This window comes from Oenanthe melanoleuca, chromosome 4 (genome assembly GCF_029582105.1).
Source record: "Oenanthe melanoleuca isolate GR-GAL-2019-014 chromosome 4, OMel1.0, whole genome shotgun sequence".
Classification (NCBI taxonomy): Eukaryota; Metazoa; Chordata; class Aves; order Passeriformes; family Muscicapidae; genus Oenanthe; species Oenanthe melanoleuca.
Genome location: NC_079337.1, coordinates 12,803,636 through 12,829,477, shown reverse-complemented (window position 1 = coordinate 12,829,477; position 25,842 = coordinate 12,803,636). Strand labels below are relative to the sequence as shown.

Genomic DNA, 25,842 nt, shown 5'->3' with positions numbered 1-25,842 from the left:
TCTCAGATGAGAACAACACAGGCTTTAAGTCATAAAAAAAGCTTTTCTTGGGCCTTCGACTGACAGCTCTGCTCGGCAGCAGCAGATGGCGAAGAGCAAAATTCAGAGCTTTATTCCATATCTCAAATTCCGTATCCTGCTCCCTCCCATGGCTGTGACACCATTTACCTTCCCTGTGGAGCTGTGCCCCGTTCAGAGCCCTGGAATGCAGCTCTAAAAAGGCCGAGTTCATTGGGTCATGTCCTACTTCTGGGACAGGAACAGGCCCTGGCATTGTTTACTAATTATGAAGTGTTTGGAAGCTGCTCATCTTTCCCGTTTTTAAAGCATGAATGCAGTTCTTCCATGCTTTTACAGCTGTGGCTATTGTGTGTGCATACCCTTTTTAGAAACAATTGAGCGTTGTGTAAAAATGCCAGGCCAGCATTTTGAACAAGATAAAAAGAGAACATATTGAGCGTGAGTCTAAATGGAACACTGTAGCAGCTGAACTGTGAATTGTGCTAGAAAAAACATAACTTAAAAAAAGGCACTTAGGCTGAATGAAGTCCATGAGGATGTGCAAGTATCAGTATAAAAAAATATCAAATACTTCATATGAGGACTGAGCTCCAAAGCAGGATATACCTTATTAAATCAACGGGTGCCAACGAGCCTTCATTCAGTTTTGAGAAAAAACAAACAAACAAAAAAAATCTGTGGACTTTAAATTAGTTACAGATAACCTTCTCTGACTTTGGCTTAATTATGCTTTCCAGCTAGAAGGTGGTAGTATGAAGCAAAGAAAATATTAGCACCTGTGGGATATCAGGAGTTAGAATGAGAGAAGAAAATTCAATTATCACGTGTGGTCAGTGAGGTGTAAGAAGAGCCGGACTGTACCAAGTCCTGTAATGAGCAATTATCTCTGGCACTTCGTGGTTCTCCAAACTAACTCAGCTGTATTTTTTGTCACAGCAAATAAATGCTAGTGGATAGCATACATTTTTTATATATCTATTTTTAGCAAAAATTAAATATTAATAGTACTATTAAGTATTAATAGTACTATTAAATAGTACTGTGTGCTAATTTGACCCATTTGTGAAGGGAGATTACTAAAATATTGCAGTGTAAAATCCTTGGAATTCACAAGAGTCCATTCATTTCAAAGGCTGGGGAGGATACTTGTTAATTTCATACTCACAAGTTTTTGATGGAACACTTCAGGAAAAAATGGCCCCAGAATACAATGCTTTGTGACACTGACAAAGCATACAGCTGCTTTCTAAAATAATTTGTTGGGTAAAGCTTGTGGTGTAAAGGAGTGCCAGAAAGGAATGCCCATAAGAGATATATGTGATTGCCATAATAATTATAAAATTGGTTGACAGCAGAATAAATAATGTTTTTCTGCATTGTGGGTGGTTGCAGACCAGTTTGTTTATATATATGAACTGCTGATGGATGAGAGAAGGAACATGCATGATGACACAGTCATAAGTAAAATGGGATTTAAAAGGACACTATCTAAGCCCTCTATTAAACCCTTGACAGGACTAACAGAGGTAAAAGTGCTTAGACAAGACAAAAAATTTTAATTCTTTGGAAGGCTGCTGTTGCTAATGATGTTAGAAAATATCCTTTTGTGTGTTGGAAGTGGTGGGAGCTTCTATCAATACTCTGTAACAAAATATCAGTAAAACTGAAAGTTAAATTCATGAATTTCTAACCCATCTCTCCTTAACATATACAATCAGCCACGCATCAGAATATCATCTTTCATAAAAATCAGAATGGTGATCTGAAAAGAACATAAGGAAGGTAAGATGAAACAAAGCATATGGTATGCTGGTGTATGCCTTTGTACAAAATGACTTGTAGATGGTATTTCCTGAAACCATGCTTGCAGTGAATGTCAAAGGAAAATAACCAAAGCAAATATAAATACACAATTTATGGACAGGATATTGCAACAGCTTCACATAGTCAATGTGTGTCATGGTCTCTTAAAAGAGGCTACAAGAAGGCTGTAAAATTTGATGACCTTGAGTAGGGAATGGCAGAAAAGCAGAGATTTTTCTGATATAAAGCCACTTTGAGCCTTAATTACTGGTACAAGGGCAACTCCTTTTATTGCTCATTAGACAGGTAATTGTTGTGCACAAATAACAGGTTATTGTTTCTCAGTGCTCCATCTTTTGTTTTAAATCACAATTCTGCTGTTTTACAGTGCAACAATATTTTGAACTGGTGGGTCAAGTTTAGGAAAACATATATTTAATAACTGTGATGGTAGGAATCCAGTATGTTGTCTTGATTAACTGGATAAACAGTGTCAAATACCAATTTAGTAGTGAGCTTGCTTTCTCATTTTTTTATGTAAATAGAAGTTGATTCTCTTGATTCTGGGGAAAAAAAAAAAAAGATGTTATTTTTATGTATGTATTTCTGTTGGACTGATTGTTCTTTTTAGCTGCAACTAGAAAAGAATACATTTTTTCTTCACATGATTGAGGCAGGTGGACCAATTTCCCCTGATGGGCCTGTTGTGTTAGGAGAAATCTAAATTTCACACCTGGTGGGGTTTTTTTGCCAGCTAAAAAAACCCAGGACTTAGATAAACATTCAGTTAAAAAAAAATTATTTGAGTGCAAGCAACTCCTCACAAAACATGGGACCCCACTAAGTTACAACACTTCAGTGGAATTATAATAGGGAAATTAAAATAACTATAAGCAGCCATGAAAAATATTATAACTTTAATGCTGAAGACAACTACAGAACAAAGTATACTATCCATGGAAGGCATACCTATTCTTAAAATGCTGCTCCAGTAATCTAAACAGAGATAGGATTGTTTGTTATTTAAGGTGGGGGTTTTTTTAAATTCTTTTTAAGATGATTTTTGAGTAGCATAGAAACTTCTCAGCTAGGTAGTATTAGAAAAATCAGTATCAGCAGATAATGTGATCTTGCATGTGGAACACTTGGCTGAAATGTTCAGGATCAGCTCTCAATAGCCCCTCCTGGTCTGCTGTGATTTCAGGCAAATCATCTGCATGTTCAGGTAGCATCTCATTTGGAGGGGCCATACTCTTTTTCAGACTACTTTCAGAAACTACACTTACTCACGAGCCTTCATGTCAAACCCCTTCTCCCTGCCCTTGTCTTTACATAATTGTGTTTTCTTATCATCCTTATCTACACCAACAATGAGGACATTATCTTGGCCTTTGATCATGAAATTGAGTGTTTACTCACTCAAGCTCTGTGATTGCTGCCACATGAGTAACACATCCTCAGTCTGGTTTCTGAAGCAGGCTCTGAAGTGGAGAGGTATTAAAAAATCCAAATATTTGCAAAATTGAATACTACCCAATACACAGCTCTATGAACAGGAGTAATTAAAAATGAGATATGTAAAGGGCCCACCTATTTCCATATTTGTCTTCTGCAGGTCACTGCATGGGGTCGTAAAGAAAAAACTTGATTGTTACACCACCAGTTATCTTCCTCTCAGACATGCAGTTTAGGCTTAATTGTGGGCCCAACAATAATGCATTTAATTAATACCAAAGATCATTGCTTTAAATGGAGATAGGCTAACACCCAATTTGCCAAAATACAGGAAAAAAAAAAATTAACTCCCAAAGTAGTCACTCATGACTAAAATGTATATATCCCAATCACCTGAGAAAGTCCCACAAAAGCACTCTGAATTGCACTACTGTCAAGCCACTGAAATCATAAAATATAGCTAAATTATTAATACAACTATAACTATAAGCCTTTTCTGTCTTCATGCACTTCCTAACATTCTTTACAGAAACAATTCAGCATTGAGTGGTCTTCTCAAGGTCTTGCTCTTGCTGCAGTTCCTTTTCACAAGACTGTAGTAGTTTATTGAATGAAGACATAAAGGTGAGTCTGTATCTACTTTACTGAGTATTTCATGTGCAGACACAAGTCGGACAGGGTGAGCAACACCAGCCTTCACAGCTGGCACACCACAGCCAATTTTGGATCAAGCAGCCCATGTGCTGCTCTGTGCATCCTCCCTCTGAGAGCCTGCTCAACCTCCTCCTAAAGCTCACAGAGGTTTTCATGAGGTGCAGGGGGCCCAGTGGCTGGTAAATCATAGAACCATAGAATATGCTGAGTTGGAAGGAACCCATCAGAATCATTGAGTCCAACTCTGGCCCTACATAGGATATTTCAAGAATCCCACTGTGTGCCTGAGAGCACTGGTCAAATGCTTCTTGAGCTCTGTGAGGCTTGTGGCTGTAACCACTTCCCTGGGATGCCTGTTCAAGTGCCCAACCACACTCTGAGTGAAAAACCTTTTCCTGATACACAACCTGAACCACCTATGACTCAGCTTCATGCCGTTTTCTCAAGTCCTGTCGCTGGGTACCACAGAGATCAGTACGTGCCCCTCCTCTTCCCCTCACGAACAAGTTGAAGACTGCCATGAGGTCTCTCATCAGTCTTTTCCAGGCTGCACAGACCAAGTGACTTCAGCCGCTCCTCATATGGCTTCTCAAGGCCCTTCTCCATCCTCGTAGCCCTCCTTTGGATGCTCTTAAACAGCTTAATGTCGTTTTTATATTGTGGCACCCCAAACTGCCCCCAGCACTGTAGGTGAGGTCACCTCAGCTCAGAGCAGCGGGGACAATCCCTCCCTTGCCCAGCTGGCCATGCTGTTCCCCAGGACAGGGTTGCCCTCCTGGTTGCCAGGGCACTGCTGACTCACATTCACCTTTCCATGGAGCAGAATCTCCATGTCCCTTTGCACAGCGCTGCTCTCCCGTTTCCCAGGCTATGCGCGCAGCCAGGGCTGTCCCTCCCCAGGTACAGAACCCTGCGCTTGCCCTCGCGGTCGGTGGCTGTCCATGTGTGGCTTGCGGAGGTGTCACTGCGGAGCAGAGAGCTCTCTCCGGTACCGGTACCTGCCCATCTTCTCCGCTCGGGGCCGCCCGCAGCGCCCCAGCCGAGCTGCCTTGCCCGGGGACCGGGCGCACCGGCGCGGCCCCAGCGCCCCGCCCGGAGCCGCCGCCGCTGCCGCGGGGAGCTCGGAAGGGGCGGGCGCCGGCTCTGCCCGCCCCGCTCGGGCGTGTCGCGGCGGGGCTGCCGGGAGGGCGGCTCCGCGGAGCTCGGCTGTGTGTGCCCGTGCCCAGCCCTGCGCGGGGGGAGTGCTGCTCCGGCTTTGTGGCCGCGGCTGCGGAGGGCGGCGGTGCTGCGGTTCGCGGGGAGCCGAGCGGCGGCAGCAGCAGCAGCCATGGGGCTGCAGCCCCTGGAGTTCAGCGACTGCTACCTGGACAGCCCCTGGTTCAGGGAGCGGGTGAGAGCCCACGAGGCCGAGCTGGAGAAGACCAATAAGTTTATCAAGGAGTTGCTGAAGGATGGGAAGAACCTGATCGCCGCGACCAAGAGTGAGTGGCGGGGAGCGGGGGGAGCTGCGGGGGCGGCTGCCCGGCGCCGGGAGCTCTCGCCTTTGAGCCGGCGGCGCTCGCCTTTGTGGCACGGAGCTTTGCACTGGCGTTCCCCAGCCTCGCCCTTGGGTTCCCCATCAGCCGCTTGCAGACGCAGGTCATCTGCAGCCCTTCTCCGCCGAGGGGAATAGGGGATGGAGGCGGTGGTGGCAGCGCCGGCGGCTCCTGTTGCATCTGCCCGGCTCCTGGGCCGGGCCTGGCTCCTGTGTTCGGTGCCGAGCCCGGAGCAGCCCCGGCAGCAGTCCCGGTGAAATCCGCCGGGAGGACTCGGTCCCAGGTGTTGCTGGTGCGCTGAGGCTGAGCGCCTGTGAATCGCGTTCCTGGCCAGAGCCATGTCGTGCCTGTGCATTGCAGCCTGTGCAGAGGCTGCTGGAAAATACCTCTGTCAAAAGGAGTGTGTTCCGGAATTGTCAGACTTAGTCTTGTGCTCACAGCGCTGGTTGCCAGTTCTATGCCTTTGGCCCCTTAAAATGTGATGGTGTTTTGTTAATTTTGCGTTTACTTGTTGAGTATACACATAGTGTATATAAATAGTTAGCTCTTATTTTACGTGTTTTATGTGAGAATCATGTCTTTTGCCTTGAATGACCATGTTCATGCATGTGTAGTATTGTGCTAATGTATTTTTTCCATTTGACATAAGACACAGTTCGTAGTCACCTAAGTATTTAGTAGGATGATTTGCTATATCAATTATTCAAATAAACCACTAATACAGTGCTATGGCACTGTGTTCTCAGAAGTGTACAGCACCTCTGGTATGGTAAGCTTCTGAAGCCAGGAAACCATGCTGTCAGGATGTTTCCATTAAACTGATAGGGGTTTTATCAGTGCAGCTGCCTGGATTTAAAACCAGAATTGACTCATTTCTGTAAATAAAGAAACATTGTTTTCTGGTTTTGTCTCTGGTAGAAAATGCCATATCAAATTTCACTTGTCTGTTATTCTTTGGTCAGTTAGCATTCAGTTACTGCAATTGTGATCTTAGAGGATTGTTCAAAGTCTGTGATTTGAAGTATCAGTATAAATCATCTTAACTTGGAGTGTAAAGTAAAAAAGTATCTCAAAAATTGGATAAGAACAGTAGAGGGAAATAATTCCACTTCTCTTCCTCAAGCATCTAGACAGTATTTTGGCAACTGCCCCAAACCCTCAGTTGCTCATGTATGGTAATGTATACAGAAGTTAATTTGAAAGTGTGGAGCTGGCTGTGGTGAGGGAAGCCCTAACTCAAATGAGCGTCCTGTCCACAGAATCCCGTGCTGGTAAATTGGCTTTGTGTGCAGTGCCCAGTGCTTTGCTGTGCGTGGTGGAAGCCAAGTGTGCTGGCCAGAGCCACCTGGCCTGAGAGGCTAACCCATGAGGAATATTTAGAGAAGTTATCTGAGGTTCTGCCTGGTGTTCAGATCTGAGTGCTGCCTTCCTTTCTGAGAAGACGGGTTGGAAGCTGAGTTGCCTTGTGCCACTGTTCAACAGACATTTAAAGACAAATTGAAGCGGAGGAAGCACAAGAAGCCAAATGATTAAAACCCACTGAAAACCCAGTGGTTAGGGTATTGGCCCTCCTTGTGCTTTCAGAAGAAAACATTATTATCTAAATTCTTTGAGGGACCTGATTCATTTGCTGTCAGGAAACCCAATGAGATTAGTATCTGTTCCAAACACCCAGTTTGAGAAGTGGTCTAGACACAGCGGTCTATTCATTTGTGTCCAAACTGCATTTTCTGCACAAAGATAGTCTCGCTGCAATTTTGAGAATGTGATAATAAAGCAGGGTGTAGTGAGCTTAGATGACTGCCTCTTAAACAACAGTTGCTGGCAATTTTTAGAAAATCATTTTAGTCTTTTGAACAAAAAATGTCATCTTGATAATAGCTAAAATATTTCCCTGTTTCTAGAACCAGGTAAAATGTGAGATTTGCACCTGGTGTAATTGATATGCAAGTGTGATCAGCTGCTCTTAGTGGTGTGTTAAGTATAAAATGTAGTAGGTGCACTATTTTTCTTGAATTTGTGGGAAATGTGTAATTTGTGGGACTGCAATAGACACCGCCAGCATTTCCCTCCCTTTGCAATTTCCTTATTTCACTTGTAAAGCTGGCAGCAGATGTTCTGGAGGTTCTTTAGGTGTGAATAACTGATACAATTGAATAGATCCCTCTTCCTGCCTGACAGACAGCCTTGTGACTTTGATGTTGTCTGCACTGGGTTACATCTTGACAGGTGAAAGCAGATACTGCTACTACTCACTCTAATTCATAGGAACCATCAGTGCCTCGCAGGGCACAAGAGTAACATGATGTGGATCCTCTCACTGGCTCCTTTCCATTTGTCTCCTCAGTTGTATGGGATTGTATTTTTTCAACTAAAACTCAGAATTTATTTTTTGTTAGTACAGGACTATACTGCTTGAAAAAGAGAACAAAAAAAAAAAAAAAAGAATTTGCATTTTTTAATTGTTGACTTCCCAGAGTAAAGCATATTTCAAGTGTATCTTTACACTTTAAAGTTTCAGCAGTTTCAAAGATAAACAAGAGTGACTCAAAGCTGTCTGTTTCCTGTGTAAAGTTTTGAATCACCGAGTTGTCTAGTTCAAGCTAAATATTGGAAGGATGAATTAACAGTAAGTGGCTCTTCATTTTTTTATGACAGTTAAACTTGTTTAAAAGGAGTACAAACCTATTTTTTCTCTGCTGTGACTGATCAGTAAATACAAGTGGTATACAATTACTCCTTTTAAAATAGAAATGCAGTATTTCTTAGGGAATCCCAGTTCAGCTGAACAAGTTAGGATCAACAGAGTTTATAAATAACTTCTGTATGGAGGTAATTGTGCTTCAATGAAAGTGAATTTAAAGGTGCCTTATAAGAGAATCCTCATTCTGAAACATGAAAGGAATGTAAGAGGTTTAGTTCTGAGCTCTAAAAAATCTGCAGTGCAATTTGCTGGAAGCTAAGGAATATACTGGGTAAATACTATATATTCAGCCTGAATTTTTATCCCTATGTTGTTCCAGCTCTTGGTCTCTTCACACGAATGTGAGATTTTTGGGGGTCTTTTGAAGATATTTTTTGGAGGGGTTTTTTGGTATATTTACAGCAGGAGCTGCCACTGCTAATGAGATGCCAAGGTGAAGTAGGAAGAGTTATCACAAGTCTAGGTTTTGGCCCTGGGCATCTCACAGAGCCTTTGCAAAGGATACTTGTGAGTGCATGCTCACAGCTGTTCCATGTGCCTGAAAGCAGAGCCTCCCCATTCTTGGATTTAGGCTCACATTGGAGCAGAATTCTGTTTGAGTCAGCTGCAGTGACTTTGTGATGGGCTGCTGAAGACAGAAGATGGATGTATTTTGTGCAGTGGGCATCCTGGCTATCCAGTGCAGCCCAGTATGCTCAGTGACTGCTTCTTATTGCTATATTCATTTTGTGTTTTTCATGGAAGGGTTATTTCTTGTACTCTTCCAGGCAGCACACAAAATGGGAACCAAATTTATTTTATGTGTACAAAAAGTTTGTTGGAATATACAGAGTTACTGATGAATATTTTTTTTAAACAAAGATGACTGAAGAACCTAATCCAGTCCCAAGCCCCAGCTTGATATCTGAGTTGTCCAAACCCATATTCTTTTTCTTGGCCTGTTCTCTTGGTGTGTGGTGGTGGTTGACCTTCCAGACACTGGTCTAGGTTAGATTTTGGCCTGACCTGGTGTATATATTATTATGTAAATATAAAAGCTGTGGTAATCCACATAATAACACCACATAAAAACCTCTCAGACCACTTGAGCTGTGGTGCATTTTTTTCCTAAGCACTAATTGTCTATTTTTTAAAGCTTTCCTTAATATAATCTGCAGTTATGAAACCATGTGTAATGTGTGCCAGCTTTCAAAGTCTTAGGAATTTTTCTTTGCAACAAAAATGTTCTACTGCTATTCCAGTGCATGTCAAAGAAGTAAGATAAAACTTTCTATTGTAAGTGTTTCTATTATAGAACTCATTAGAAACTAAGGCAAACAGGTACTTTGGGGCCCATCTAATAGAGATTTCCCTTAAGAAAGAGCTGCTGATAATAAGTAATAAAACGTTGCTTTTCCCTTCAAGTTAATTGCCACAGTTGGGACCTAATTAACTATGACAGCACTTTATATTTTTTCTTTTCTGCTTGTAGATAAAGTTGCTTCTGTACAAGGACCAGGGAAATGCTTATATTTAAGAAAGTACTCTAAAGAACATTTTGTTTCGCTCCACCCCAAGCAGAGCATTCGTTACTGTGTCAGTAGCTATAAAAAGTGTCAGGCTCATTCTGTGGAGGATGCCAGTTTGTCAGCTTGAATCTCATCTCTTCAGCTTGAATTACTAACTAGCTCCCTTACTGTCTTTGTCCTGTAGATGTTCCACTGTTCATGTTTTTTTCCCTGTATTGAAAGCAGAGCATTGTGCTACTGAACATCTGTGATATCAGAAAATAAGAGATTTCATGAATTTATGTGGATTTTCTTAGTTCTGAGAGATGTGAAAAACTGTCATTAAATGAATTTTTTTTTTTTTTTTTAATCATTTGGGGGAAAAGCATCATTTTTCAGCTTTAGATAAAATGTGTTAGTGGTCATTAGAGATCATCACTGATAGGTGTAATTGTTAGTCTTCAGGACAAAATCAACAGAAATAAGTTTTCAATTTTTAGAGAAGTTGTCTGATAGATCATTTTGAGAAGGTTTTTTTACCTTTTTTTTTTTAATGACAAGACTCTTAGGAAATTTTAGAATTATATGGAATTTCAGTCTATCTTAAGGAGTTAAAGAGTGGATTTGTTCTACAGACTGTACAAAGTGTCAACACCTGCTTGCAATTAAAGAAAAATAGGCCCACTGCTAAGGCTGTAGGTATATGTTGTTCCTAAAATTATACAGTGCTTGCCTGCTCTGAATTGCAAAATATTGCAAATTTTAGCAAGCTGGCCTTATGACGCTTCTCAAGTCCAGTCTAAAATAACTTGCTAAGTTCTGTTGAGGCAGAACATCTCTTTCTGCCTGGCACAGATGTTTTTCCAAGGGGGAAGAAGGGAGAGTGCTATGGCGATTTTATTTTTTTTGGGAAGTAGCAAACAGGCTGGGTGCTCTGCCCTTGCTTTAGACAGGGAGCACGTGGAAACATGTTTGGAATGGCACTGAAGGGCTGCATCCCAGTGCTTGTCTCCTCCTTCCCAGGTGTTTTGTAATATGACATAATTAATGTATAAAGTTTACATTGACTGTGGTGCTTTTGTTTTACAATGCCAGCTTCAGTCACTACTCCAACACTTAGCACATTAACTTAAAAACCAGGGGTTTGGCTGTTTCAGATAGAGAGTTCACAGTGTGTGAATCTTGGCAATATGCTTAATGTTTTGATAGTGTGGATTGTGGCTTCTTGAGATAATTTTTATGATTTGCTCATGTCTGATGGGGCTTCCTTTTTTGTCTAATGCCCCTTTTCTGAGTTTCAATACCAGATTTACTGTTCTATGAAAGTTGCTCTTAAGATCTTAGAATATACTCAGAGTTTTGGTTATCTTTTAAAAGTCTTCAGGTTTCTGAGTTGACTAATTAAGACACTTGGTACAGTTGAATGCTTTCTGGAACATCTAATGAATGTAAAATATATGATCAAACAAACTTGGGCACATATTGGCAGAACAGTTTAAGGAACTGCTGTTCAGCAAATGTAACATCTCTCTGCTGGTGGCTGCTGCCACCCACTGTAGTTGTCAATCTTAATCAGCGCCCAAAATCTGCCTTGTTGCTAAGTCAAATCCATCTTCCCTGCCAAATTTAAACTCAGCCATCAGTTTTGCAATGAGTTGAAGCAGGCACTTGTGCTCCATCCCAGCAGCTCCTGTGGAGGTTGTTTTCCTCTGGGTGTGACTTTGATGGAGAGAGGGCAGTAATTTATGAAGCCCCATATTATACATCTGATGAATGTCTGCCTGCTGCCCAAAGCACATATTTTGGTATTTCACTGGGAAATAAGATATTAGAAAGGGAAGTGTGTGGCCTTGTTTATACTATCCTCCAATTCTTTTTCTAAACAGGTATTTTTTCAATTTTTGGCAGACAGCATCAATGTCACATTGTTTTTCCATACCTGCTTGAATGGAGCTGTCTGAAGATACCACATTCTTTGTCTTTTACTCCTTCTGCTCTGTTTGTTTCCTCCCTTTGTTGTTCTTTTCCATCCTGTGTGTTTGCTCATCTTTCAGGATAAAAATAGAGAGAAAACATCCAGGCCCTCTGTGGCCATCACATGCCAAGGCCAAATCAGAAGTTCCTGTAAATCATTCATGCTAGGCTTCTCCTTTGTGGGAAAAGAGCAGGGTGAAAATTATCTACAGGGATGGAAAATCTGTGTTATTAAACAGATTGTGGTTTTACTACAGCCCAGACCTTTGAATAAACCTGTTGTTGCCTCTTTAAGTGAGAGGACTGGGCAGGTGAAGGTTATTGGCTCAATAGGTAGGTCAGAGAGGGGCTTTGTCTCTCAGTAAATCTGGTTGTTACAGCTTCCCTGGGTCCTTGTCAGCTTTTGTATGTGCACCTGGCTGGTTGGGACTGCATGTCCTTGAAGAGGAAAAACAATGCTTTGTTTAATTTGGCAGGGAAAATTGAGTATCCAGGATGAAACTGAGCAGGGCTTTGTACCAGAGCTGAGCCTTGAAGGACATTGTAATGTGTGTGGTGTCCAGGAATAGATTCTCAGCCACTTTGTTGCTGGTCAATGGTTTTTTAGCTTTGAAATATGTCCATTTCCTCCATTAGGCTGGTGCATGGGGGCTTAGAAATAATGAATGAATATTGAGGTGTATGAAGTTTGTCATACATCAAGTGTTTAAGCCTTAAGAAAAAATCAGATTGTAGTGTATCAAATCTCAAAAACTGGAATGTTTTTCCAAACAGAGAGAGAGCATTTTTGTTTGGTTGGTTTAATCTGTGATTTTGGCAGTCATTAGAGTTGCTTGCTTTGAAAAATGTTAATAATATTTGAATGTAGGTGTGTTGGAACAAGCAAAATACGGAAACTTGTAGCAGTTTTACATAAAAATGTAATTGCTTAGAATGTGCATCTTCAAAAGAAATCCTGCTGTCTGGCAAACAGGTGGAGGGAGCATGCTGCCAGGTCACAGAGGACCTGACAAACTTGGCAAAACATCATTTTGACAGTGGGTCCCAGTTCTTAGAAATCTGTTGTGGGGCTGAGCTTGCAGCTTATATGGATTAAGAGACTTTGAGTGCTGCATGGTGTCAGCCTTTGGTACACATCTGTGCTCTGAGAACAAAGCAGTGTTACTTGTCCATACCTTTTTCCTCTTAAAATCCCAGTTTGTAAGCTTTCTCTGTTGGAGAGGCCTGGACTGACTGACAAACTTAGTCACCAGCCAAAGGACTGTTTCTCCAAAGCTTTTGTCTGTTCAACTCCTCAGCCTGCAAGCTTTTTAGGAACAAAGCTGACTTTGTCCAGTCTGCTCTCAAACACTTGCTCTGTGGTAATATTACTGTTCTTTTATTGTGCTTCATTTTATGCTTTCAGTAATTTCAAAATGCAGAGTTTCAAATTTCTGTTATGCCTCTTTGTGGCTGTTCACTTCTTCCAGGGGATTCAGCATCCTTGCCAAAAAGAAATCAAACTACCTGGAATTATTGCTTTTTTTTTTTTTTTTTTTTTTTCAAGTTTTAGAAGTGTCATGGCTTAACCCTAGCTAACAAGTGAAAATTGCATAGCCACTTGCTCACTCTCCCGGCCGATGGGATCAGGAAGAAAATTAGAAGGGTAAAAGCTAGAAAACTGGGTTGAGATCAAGGCAGTTCAACAGGAAATCAAAAGCCATGTTCATAAATGATGCAAAACAAGGAATTATTCACTGCTTCCCATGGCCAGGCATGTGTTCAGTCATTTCCAGGAGAGCAGGGCCCAATCATATTGTAAGGGCTACTTGGAAAGACAAATGCTGTTACTCCAAATATTCCCCTACTTCCTCCTTCTTCTCCCCTCTTTATATATGGAGCATGACACCATAGGTGTAGAAATTCCTGCATATGAAAACCGGTTTCCTTTTATGACAAGGTAGCACACCTAGCTGATCAAGGGAAGCCAGCTGATGTAAATGTTTTGGATTTTAGTGAAGCTTTGGATACTGTCTCTCCTGTGGAAGGATCCTTCTGCACAGGCTGTAAAACAGACCATGCAATGGGTGAGCAGCTGGCTCAGGGGTCGGGCACAAAGGGTTGTAGTGAAGGGGGTGGACTGCAGACCTGTCACTGTGAGGTTCTGTAGGGCTCCATCTTAAGCCCTGTGCTCTTCAACATCTTCTTTAACAACTTGGATGCAGGACTAGAAGGGATGCTAAACAAATTTGCAGATCACACAAAACTGGGAGGAGCTGTTGAGTCCCTGAAGACAGGGAGTCCCTGCAGAAAGACCTTGACAAATCAGAGGGCTGGGCAATCACCAAGCATGTGAAGTTCAGCCAGGGAAAGTGCCAGGTTCTGCATATGGGATGGGGCAGCCCTGGATGCACAGACTGGGGAATAAGAGGCTGGAGAGCAGCGCTGTGCAGAGGGACCTGGGGCTCCTGCTCCATGGAAAGGTGAATGTGAGTCAGCAGTGCCCTGGCAGCCAGGAAGGAACCCTGTCCTGGGGACATCAGGGACAGCATGGCCAGCTGGGCAAGGGAGGGACTGTCCCCTCTGCTCTGAGCTGGGGCAGCCTCACCTCCAGGACTGGGGCAGTTTGGGGTGCCACAATATGACCAAGATATTAAACTATTGGTGAGCATCCAAAGGAGGGCACAAATGATGAAGGGTCTGGAGGGGAAGCCTGATGAGAAGTGGCTGAGGTCACTTGGTCTATTCAGCTCGGAGAAGATCAAGCAGAGACCTGGTTGCAGTTACGACTTCCTCATGAGTGACAGGATGTGAGGGAGTGGCCTGAAATTGTGTCAAGGGAGGTTTAGCTTGAATATCAGGAAAAAGTTTTTTCCCCAGAGGATGGTTTGGCACTGGAATGGGCTCCCCAGGGCAGTGGTCACAGCACCAACTGATAGAATTCAAGAAGTGTTTGGACAATACTCTTGGGCACATGGTGTGACTCTTGGGGATGGTGCTGTCCAGGGCCAGGAGTTGGACTAGGTGATCTTTGGGGGTCCATTCCAACTCAGCATATTCTGTGTAATATCCCTTCATTCATTTGGAGTTACCTGTCCCTGCTGGGTCTCATTCTAACCTCCCATGCATCCCCAGTCTGTGCAAAAACTGGGAAAGGCTTTGGCTCTGTGTAAACCCTGTTCAGCAATAACTAAAACATCCCTATTATTGTCACTGTGCTCAGCACAAATCTAAAACTCAACCCCACACCAGTCACTACGAAGAAAATTTGCTCTATCCCATCCAAAACCAACACAAGAAGTAAAAGAATCTTTTGCTGAAAAGCTCCTCTCTCCCATGGTTATTTTGTTTTGTTTCACAAAACTCATCTATGTGTCTTCCAACACCATTATTGCTTATCCCACAAGGTTAGGGTTGTACCTGAGGGGGAAGGCTGCCATCCTGAGGGATAGGGAACTACTAGTCAAACATAGAAATTTATTGTTGCCTCCTCTCACTGCAGTTTTTTGCAATGTTTTGTGAAGGAATAGTTCTAAGCTCCAAACACGCACCTCAAGTTCTTGTGTAGTTAGTATAATGAACTAAGGAAATGCTTGTGTTCCATTCTTGAATGTGTAGAAATTGGAACTCTATTTAGATGGACTTTGCTTAGGGCCTATAGCAAAACTGAGGGAGATTGGAACCTAGTGAGCTAAGTAGTGCAACCAGCTCTGAGGGTATTGATGACTAGAAATGTCCTTCTAGAGGGCTGAGCCCTGAAAACAAGCAGATGGAAGAGCTGTAAGAAGGGTGAGTCACACACAGCCTAACAGAAAATTTTATTGTGTGTATACAAATATTCCACAGTACACGTAGTATGTGATAGCCAAGATGCAAATTTTATTTGGAAAATGTAGCTTTGAGACTCAACAGAAATCATTCTTTGCCTTCACTTACCTGGAAATTCCATTTCACTTCCTGCCACCATTACCCACTTGAATGTATCTGTAATTAGAATGTATTTTAAGTATTAATTCCTCTTTATTAATTTACAAAAATACATTATATTTTGGTGTAACATAATTTGCATACAAGACACTTTTTTTTTTTTTTTAAATTGCTGCAAATAGATTGCTGTCATTCTTGAGGATCTTTCTATAGTGGACATGGTTCATGTCTGCAAAGTTAGTTCTCTTTTTGTTTTTCTTCTTTGTATATGAAAAACCAAGCTGTGTTGAGGGAAGTGACTTGGTGAGCAGCATTGGGCAAACCCTTCACCATTTACATCTTTCTTTCCATCACTATTTAATCTATTGCTTCAAATTTAGGGTTATTTATCTGTTAAGCATTTCATGAATATTGAAATATCACAAAGAAATGTTCTATATAAGTCCTTTCTGCTTTATGGGAGGCTGCACTCATTGCTCTTTTTCTGTAGTCATTATTTGAATTGAGCAATAGTTAAAAACTGTTTTTATCCTCTTCAAGTAAATTAGCTTAATATAGAATCTGAGAGGAGGATATTCCATATTCTCCTGCGGTCATGTGGTGGACATGGAGGGCATGGCAGTATGAGCTCAGAAAGCAGCTGCTCTGCCCTTGCCACACAGACTATTCCAGTGGAAATTGCAGTCAGCATTTTGGCTTTTCTAAGGTTTGTAGCATTTTGTCATTCACTTTTTTTTTTACAGAAAGCATGCAGATGTGAGATAAAACAGGTATGCCAACTTTGCTATAACACTATATGAATGTACTGAAGTCCACTTCAGGTAAAGTTATTGCAAAATTTGCTTCATTGAGGAGGGATTTTTTTCCTCTTGTACATGTTTTTTTTTTGTTTTTGTTTTTTTTTTGTTCTTGAACTGGAAGGGTTTAGAAGAAAGCTGGCTTTAATATCTTCTTGGAAATTAGCTTGGCATAATTACCATCGATGCATTTAAAAATGGAATTGGAAACTAAGGTGTCAGGGAGGAAAAGTAGCAAGTTTTTTTTGGATGGAGGAAGCAACTGGACCATGTGGGCCATTATGTGATTGTGCCTCCTCCACCCCTTCTTGAAGGTATCTTCCAATCTAGTCATTCTTTGAATTCTGTGAATTCTCTCTGGTACAGAGAAAAGTTTATTATATCTTAAGTTTATTTTATCTTAACTGTGTTTGTAAGCAACATGTAACCAAAACAAGTAATCAAAGCCCCTCCTGAAACAAAAGCTTATGATACCACAAAAATGTCAAATATCTCCCAAATAATTCAATCAAAGTTTATTTCAATTTCAACCCTTTTATAAATAAAGCTTTCTGTATGTGCTCTCTGTTCCTGTAGTGATAACTATGGTTTGCTTGCTTTTAGGATCTTGAAGACTTATGAGATGAAAGGGATTGTATGCTTTTGATGTGTCAGGTTTGATAGCAAAACCTTGTTAAGACAATTTATCTTTAAAGGGTGTTATCTTTTGAATAAGGATATTGTTTTTCATTTTGATTTTTCCCTGAAACCCTTTCTTTCAGTTTCTATTTTAAATATAGAATATTTCCATATTTATTAGTGGTCTAGAGGTGATCTCATGTATCATGAGGACATTATTGAACAGCCTTATTGGAACATTGCTTCCTAGACACTATTATTAGTGTAGTAGCTGAGAGAGATATGAGCAGCTGCTGAGTTTAGTTCTGAGTGCCTGGATAGGTGTGTTGGGGTGGCATTCCCAGTGACAAGCAGAGGCACTGGGGGAGGCCAGGAAGGAATTTTGATTGGAAAATAGTTGACATGAGCTCAGTGGTTGGTGATTCTGTCTCTCCTCTCTCTGGCAGGTCTGAACAGTGTAACTTTTCAGATGATTGCTGCCATAGTCAGCAGAAATTGCTGCCTTCTTCACCTCTTTTAATGTCTTTAGCTGCTTTTCTGGTGAACATTTATAGAGCAAACTCAGGTGAATGTTTGAGTTTGAGTATTAGGGATGAGTAGCAAGGGTTTTAGCACATGCTGCCATGGAGACATGCTCATGGTTCCTAAGAGATTTTAGGTTAGAGCTGTAGGACAGAACAATGGCTGAACCAAGTCCTCTTTGAAGTATGTACCTATAATTCCTTGCTGGGCTTTAGAAAAGGTATGCTCAGACCAGGGTTGCCAATATAATTTGAATTTTTAGTCACAGCAGAACGATTCGAAGGGGGAAAGACATGTCTTTTGTGGCTCTGTAAAAAGAGGAAAGAATAGATTGATGTCAGTATTTAGTAATGTCAGAGGAAGGGAGCATTTTTGAAGAGGGGTGTGGTAGGGTTTCTTGCTTGCTTGCTTTCTTTAAGACACTTGCTTATTCCCAGTTGCTTTGCTTCTAGAGGGGGATCCATTATACTGCTTTCTAGTGCAGTTTGCCTCAGCCTTTTCTCTAACCTTTTCCAGGGGAAAAAGAAAAAAAACATACTATTTTGTATAACATTATAATATTGCATAATATTGAATGGTAACATTCATTTATTGAGCATTATTGAGTGAATTTGTTAAATTTTTTCCTTTTCCCTTCTGTTTTTTTGTTTGTTTAAACCTGTTGGATTTGATTTCTGGTAGTCACTTTTCTCTCTGCCTTTTGATACTTCATGGACTTCTCATGGTTTTTGGATCAAAGCCCATGGGAATGTTTTAGTGGTATGTGCAGTATAGGGGGCTGAGAATTCCTTGGTGTAGTAAACAGTTCCATTAATGTTTGTTTTCTTAAGTTATAATGATGTTTGTCTGTGAGCTGGTTTAATGTTTGTTTTCATTTCAAGAAGATACATAGTTACAGCTGTAAGTGGGTAATGAATGTGAATAGAGGGAATTAAGAGTTGTTGTTTTGTGTCCCAGCAAAATGAAGCCCTCTGCCTGGCAATGACTAATTCTTCTGCATATTCTTAGTGATACCAGATACTTAGGAATTCAAATCAAAGGGAAATTCCTTGCTTTGCCCTATACTCCTGCAGTGAACAGCTTGGTGTTGTTGGGATTCTTGATAGGATGAAGCTCCTTATTTAGGGTTGCTGCTAGAAAAACCCAGTAGAAGGATTTATGTCATGCAGGAAATGTCATCAGGAGAATTAAAGGTGAGTTTATTTACTTATGCTCAGCCAAGTCACAACCCATTTTTAGGTCTTGCTAATGGTTTCTTGTGTTCTATTTGTAGCACTGTGGTTTTTTTGTTGGGTAAAGTATGTACACTTTAAAACACATTAATACAAGATTATTCTTAAAAATAAGCAAACAAAGCTCTTAACCTATGAAGCAGTTAAAAATCTGAAGTGCGTAAAGCATTTTAAATGGGAACCTTTCAACATCCTGTGCAGTGGTTAGGGCTGTGGTTCTGTTTACACATGGGTGAAGTGAGAGGCCAAGTGATTAGATAGGATTGCACATCAAGCCCTCACTGGAGATGGAGTTAGTTATTAGGAGGCCCTGATGTTTAGCCTTTATACCCATGCATTGGCATATTTTGTTTTGCAAGACAGCGTGGAGACATTGGGGTTGTGCTGTGAATTGTGAGAGTTTGACTGCCCATTGAATTCCCTAACCAGTGATCAGAACTAGTTTTGGTGTAGGTTCTTGGAGATTTGAGGACTGTGTGTTGGATTTTAAATGCTCAGTTTTATCTTGCAGTCATGTTAAATGTTCCAGTGAGGTGGTGAACCCATCTGTTTGATTCTTTTTGCTTTCTGGAGTATGAAGGACATGGGACTGTTCTTACCTTGTTGCTCTGATAGAATTGGGAATGCTTTGGCTTATGCTGGTTGGAAATGTACCTCAGCCCAGCAATTGGTTCCAGAGCTACATCCAGTCAGGCAACAATCTCCACGCACTGCACTAGTCACAGTACAGTGGCTTTGGCTTGTCCAAACCTCACCTTGTACCCAGCAGCCCACTGAGGCTGAAGGTGCAGGTGGCTGTGCCATCCTGTGCCCATGCAGGCAGTGTCCCCTGGCTCAGTGCTGCTCTTTGCTTCAGTCTGCCTCACATGGAGCCAGACCCAGCTGCACCCTTTGAAATTCACTGCCAGTTTTGACTCTGTTTTCTTCTTTTCCTATCAGTGACCCTACCCAACTTAGTCTCTGCCCTTACAGATGGTTACTACTGACACCACTCCTAAATTTAGCCCTAAATTTTTCCTTCTGAACCCATCCTTAGTCCTAATTTGGTGATTGTAGCCTTTAGCAGATACAAGCCAAGAAAGGAAATTTTCCCTGCCGATGCTAACATCTCTCATCATCTGGCAAACCTCTGCTGAACCCAGCAATGAGTATTCCTGCTGGCTGCTACCCAGCCCTAGAAGTAATTGACTGAATTTTTGGATCCTTCTCTTTCTGTCTGTTGACAGTGGTAACTAATAACAAAAAAATAAATTATCTGAAAGCCTTGCAAGTGAATCCTAGCTCAAGTCTTGCCCTAACACAAAGCAGGTGGCTCCCACTGAACTGCTAAATGAGGCATGAACTAAATCTCACTTGGTTCTGTTGTTTTATATTGATTAATTATGGGCAAATGTATTAGAGTAGCGTGAATCTTTGGAAACCAGGAGTGAAGATTACAGAATGTATGTAAAGCCAGTGTGAAGAAGATGACAAACTGAGAATCAGAAAGGCTTTGGGGTTTTTCATGGGCAGCAGTCGTCAAGCCAACTTAATTGTAAGTTGCCAAAAGTCACAAAGTTTTCAATTTTTAAGCTATTTTTGTATTAGTAATTTTATTTGCCTTATAAAACATTTTTTTAATCTCTGTTACTAATAAGGATAAGAGGATGATTATGCTTTGAGTTGACATCAGACCTAGAATACAAGAAGACTGTTTATGCAGAGGTTCCCATTTGCAGATGTCTGCTGTGGGATTGAGACATAGCAGGGGAAGATTCCCCTGCTCCTTCCCACAACCACACATGAGCAAGGAAACATGAATGTTTTTCCTTTACCTTTGTATCCATCCATTTAGCTGATTGTACATGAACAATTTGTCTCATTTGTCTTGATGGCATTTTATTTAAAGTTTCAAATTCAGAAGGATTAGGTAATGATTTTATGTATCTTTTACTGAGAGAAATTAATTTTTGTGGGGACACTGTCTTCATTTACCAGGTTGTAATTTAGGAAATCACCACCCATTCTCTGCCCTCAGTTCTGTATAATCTGTGCAACTATGAGCATTGCTCAAAATGAACTGTAGTGCCTTTGTCTCGGAATCCTACACTGGTCTTTGGTATGTTTTACTTTGTTTTGGTATAAGTTGCTGCCATGTAGAAATAAGGAGGATCAGCTTGTGATGCTCATGTTTGATTTTATTCAGTGCCTGTTACTGCTCTACGCTCTTAATAAATTTGAGACCAAATCACAAGTTTTGAAAGAGTGGGCTGGGCTGGAGAAAAGCCATAGTGTTTTGCTTCAGGTTTTGGCCATAGGAACAGAGAGGTCTTCTCAAAGGAGTGAATCTAATCTTATTTCTATTTTTCTTTAAAGATTTCTTTCTCATCAGACTCTGTTGACATCCTTGGGCATCTCTTCTTTCTCTTGCATCACCCCAAGTGATGCATTGATGAGCATTCTTGTGGTCATAATGTATGTTAGTTCAAGTTTTACTTCCAGCTTTAAATGTGCCTCTAAAGAAGATCAGAAAATAAATAAATATTTGGTAGTACTGAGGGCCCATGTTCACCTGGGTGCACATTTTATTCAGAACCTTGCACACACCAGGTGCAAAGCTGGGATGGTAGAATATAGAAAGGCCCTGCTGGAGCTTCCAGAGTAAAAGCTAATGATGCTTTGCAGCACTGGGGCTGGGGTTTGATATTATCTCTTGCTGCCAGTGCAACCTCTCTGGTTAATACAACTTCTGTAAGGGCCAGAGCCTGTCTGTGAGAGACTTTGTCCTGTCCTGGAGCTTTTGGTGCAAAGTCTCAGGTGCTGCAGCTCCCTCCTCTTGGCTCTCCTATGCCCATGCAGAACATTTGCTTTCCCTGCCTGCTCTGCCTCTACACCTGGAAGATGTAACTGTCATTTCTATTTAAACAATCATTTGTATAGTTTCTGTACAAAGAAACAAAAGAGTTGAAGTATAAATTATTGTAGAACTTTTATTGTAGGGTCTCTGAAGAAGGTGGATATTGTACTTTTCTTTCTTGCTTTCCACTATACTGGACACTTGCTTAATCAGATGTGCCTACAAGCTTCCCCTTGGGTAATTTTCCTTGTTTTCTTGAGTTAGACATTTCTGCTTGAAACACTGCCTGAGCATTTAATTGCTTTGGATGGGTATTTCTTCAGGAAAATCATGGTAATATGAGATATGTTTATGTTGTGTTCCCATGAGCTCCAGATACTTGAATGCATGCTTGAGTGTTCCATCCTGGTATCTGTATCCCTTTGCCCCTGACAAGAAATGAAGAGACACCCACTAACTAGAAAAACTTGTAATTCAGTCCTTGCACCTTCTTTGATACGCTGTCCCTTCCTAGACAAGGTTGTTATTTGAATTGCAGGATTTGAAGTTGAGGGCAGAATAGCCTGAAGCACTCTAACATACTAACACAGAAGCTTTCATAATTGGTACAATTAATACCAGTATAATTTCTGTTGCAGTCATCATGTGGGAAGAAAACCTCATTCATTTGACTGTAAACATTGTGGGCAGTATTTCTTACACATTGTGGGTCACTAAATTCCTCACAGTACTCACAGAGGCTTGCTAGAGTGAGATTATTTATGTGAAGTGATTTATTGGGCAAAACTGTCAGCAGAGCTGCAAGCCTCAGTTGAGCTGGGTGAGATTTGTTATATACCACAGCCTCCACTAGGGTTTTGGCAAGTGCACCTTTCCTGAATAATGTGAAAGACCTTGTCAAGCTGTCTCTGATAATTAGATTTGACATAGCTAATACCTGAAACACAGGCAGGACAGTCATGTGGCCAAATCATGGCTTGTCAGCAGTGAATGTGTTTGTATTGGGTTGCCAGTGTTGTTTTTGAGAAGGGAGCATTGCAGAAAGAACATCTAGAAAAAAATGTGTAGATGTTTCGTCCATTCTGTGCTGAAATAAAAGGCTATAGCTTTGCTATGCCAAATGGTTATTTGTATATTTAATTAAAGCATAAGAACTTTCCTTGTTTGATAAGAAGAGACTGAGAGATATGCAGACATTGTAAAATACTTCAAACATTTTAATTCTGAGTATCTGATAGTTACAGGTTGAGCTTATGTTGTCAATCCTTCCTAGGGCTGAACACAACATTTAACCATCTATCTCTTTAGTTTAACACTGACCTCATGTCTCCTATCTGCCTTTTTTTTAATGGATTATAATGTTGGATTAAGTGAGGCTGTCATGCAATGTATTAGGTGCTGCTGTTACTTTCTTTAATGACTGGGGAGGGATGCAATTTAGAAAAAGAAAGCAACTAAAATATGAGTGTGCAGAAGTGTCCCTGTGCTTGATTGCTGCAATTGCAGAAACACAGCCAAGATCATTTAACTGTTGGAAGAATCCTTTAAGCAACCTGGGATTTCTATGAGCCTCATTTCTACAGAATAAATACACAGTGTGCAAATGCTGACTTTTAAGAAAAAGCAGAAACAATTATTTTCTCTTCGCTTAATGCCTCTCTGTGTTCAGATCAAAATTTGCTTATTTATATTAAGAAATGAAAATATATTTGGCTTGCTGATAAATGAAAGAGACCTTCTTTAAAGCAATTCAGAAATTATTCATATCATAGGCAAATTCCTGAGAGGGAGGCAGGGAAGGTAATGATACATGATGCAAAGTGAAGTAATGATTCTTTTCTTCTTTCCTTTCAAAGAACTTTGGATGAGTGCATTTTGTTGCTTTCTAGCATTAAGATTTTCTTAATTTTAATTTCCTAGTATCAGAGGAATTTTTTTTTTTTTTTTTTTTTTTTGGTTGGTTGGTTTTTTATTTATTCTAGCTCCAAAAGAAAATTCACAATTCAAGGAAAGAAGGAATTGGAACAGCTGGTGGCATTTTTCTGAAATGTACATACCTGCAGGTAGCAGGAGTTGTACCAGTTGAGGAAAACAACTTTGCCTATTGATGTTTTGCTTGGAGCCACAGAGCAGATTATGAAATTCCTGGAGTTGAATGAAACTTCAAATATACGAAACATTTAAAAAAAATGTGGTGAGCTTGTGGCTTGTGTTATCTGAAGGTTTTTGGGGGTGTTTCTTGTGTTTCCAATTTTCTCTAACTGTTAGGCCTTGGACACAGAACTTGAGTGTCTGTGACTAAAACCCTTTCGAAAGCATGAAGAAAGCCAAAGAAAACTAGGTTTGCAGCTGTCTAAAGCAATTTCCAGCTGATAGCTTAGCTTTGTCACACCCTGTTCTTTATTATACAAATCTGGCTGCTGGATTGCTTTGGTGCAGTGCTGTGCAGCAGCCAGAGGTTCCTTTGGTCCAGTCCATGGGAGGTGAGAGTTGAGCTTCCCTGAAGAAGTGTTAATTCTGCTTTATGGAGTCATCAGCCCCATTGCCTCTTCAAATAAATAGAAGATAAACTGGAACAAATGTTTGTATCTTATTCTTATTTGGCCTGGCTGTATCACAACATATTATTTGACCTGTGTCACAGGAGTTGGTAGTGTGATTTTATTTATTTTCCCCCTAGTGTATTGCTAGCCCTCTTGTTTTTTCCTTTTGTTGTCCTTTTGTTTCTCTCTGATTTTTGTGATATTGTTAGACTTTTTTTAACCAAGGATAAAACAAACTTATGAGGGAAAGGGAGTTCCCTACTTTACAGAAGTGAAGATATGATCCATGAGAGAATTAGTGCTATAAAAAACTTAGAATATTATTTTTACATACTTCAACAGTTTTTTTTTTTTCCCTGAAGATGCCTAGATGTCCTGAGAAGTGTTATAGTGCCTTCTGGTTTTCCCAGTCCATACTTAACTAAACTGTGTGTATGCAGAATGGATGGGGAAACATTGCCCGATGCCTGGTGAAATTTCCCTTCCATCAATCAGCTGAATCATGTCAGTACTGCAAGAGAGAAACTGTGACAACTTCTGTCTCTAGTTAGAAACTAACACTTAAAAAATGCTGGAGGAAGTTCAGGTGTGGCTCTAAGCAAATTAAACTGTTTCCAAGTCCTGTGAGTCCCAAGCTCCTAAAATAACCCCTTAATTGCTGACATGTTAAAGTTTTGAATAAATATTGAGTGATTTATCTCCTACATTTTCACAGTGTGAATGTGACCTGATGGGCATGTCTTCATAGCATGATGAAGAATTTGGCAGTGAGAGGATTCAATATCATCCTAGTTGCTTGTGATCTAGGTCAGATATGAATCTGATGATCTGGATAATAAACCCCCAACTTGTTGACAATTAGCTTGCAGTGGACCTTCACTATAAATTACAACATTAGTCTAATATTATGTACAAGTGCAAAGTTGCAGCATCATCCTTTTTTGTTCTGTTGTAGTATTAAAGAAAACTTATAAAAACTTATTGTGAAATGCAGCCAAGAAATGAAACAAAATTCTACATGACGACACTTGACTTACTCTGAGGTTATGTTTGGGTCATTCATCATTTAAAAAGAATGAAGACTAGTGATGAGGATACAAATTTTTTTGTAGGTAGTTGAACCTATTGCTTCTTTACCCATGCTGTACAGGGTCAGGTTATGATTTTTGGTGGCTATTTATTCTTATAATGGAAGATCTGATTACATTTATTTTTTTATATTTCAATCTTCAGGTTGCATTGGGATTATGCCAGTGCCTGTAGACTGGTTTGCCTGAAAAGACAGATTCCTCAGTTCCAAAAGTGCTGTTTTTTAATTATACAGATGTCTGTTCAAAGGTTTTAATTGTGGTTTTATGCATTTTTTTTTTCCTGAAGAATGGTCCCTTTGACATACAAACAGTATAAGTTCTGCCCACTGTTTTAAAACCCAAGCAATTAAGACTCATAGGTATTCTGGTGAGATAGCTGCAACCTGTTTCATTATCAGGGCACCTGTAGCAGAAGTGGTGAGAGGAAGATGTGGTGACCTGAATAGCTGAGTGTATTGTTCACTAATAGATTTTATCCTGCTGATAAGAGGCTGAGGTACCTTCCTGTGTAATAGCTGGGGCACAGCATGAGTCAGGGACTTTATCAAAGTCTATTCATGGGCTGGAACATAAAGCAAAGTCTCTTGAGCCTGTTTCTATTGTTTTGTGCATGAAGCCAGTTTTCCTAATTCAATATATTTGTTTCTACTTTTAAACACAATTT

At 40.6% G+C, this 25,842-nt stretch overlaps 1 protein-coding gene across 2 annotated transcripts in view; it reads left to right on the top strand.

Moving 5' to 3' along the window:
- The first annotated feature begins 5,093 nt into the window (after positions 1-5,093).
- ARHGAP10 (Rho GTPase activating protein 10) overlaps positions 5,094-25,842 on the top strand; it is a 135,623-nt gene continuing 114,874 nt past the window's right edge. The window contains exon 1 of one of the 2 annotated variants that reach the window (XM_056490805.1): positions 5,094-5,414. In XM_056490805.1, coding sequence (XP_056346780.1) covers positions 5,261-5,414 — 154 coding nt within the window. In that variant the 5' untranslated portion in view covers positions 5,094-5,260. The remainder of the gene's footprint in view (positions 5,415-25,842) is intronic. The other variant, XM_056490807.1, reaches the window with a different exon arrangement.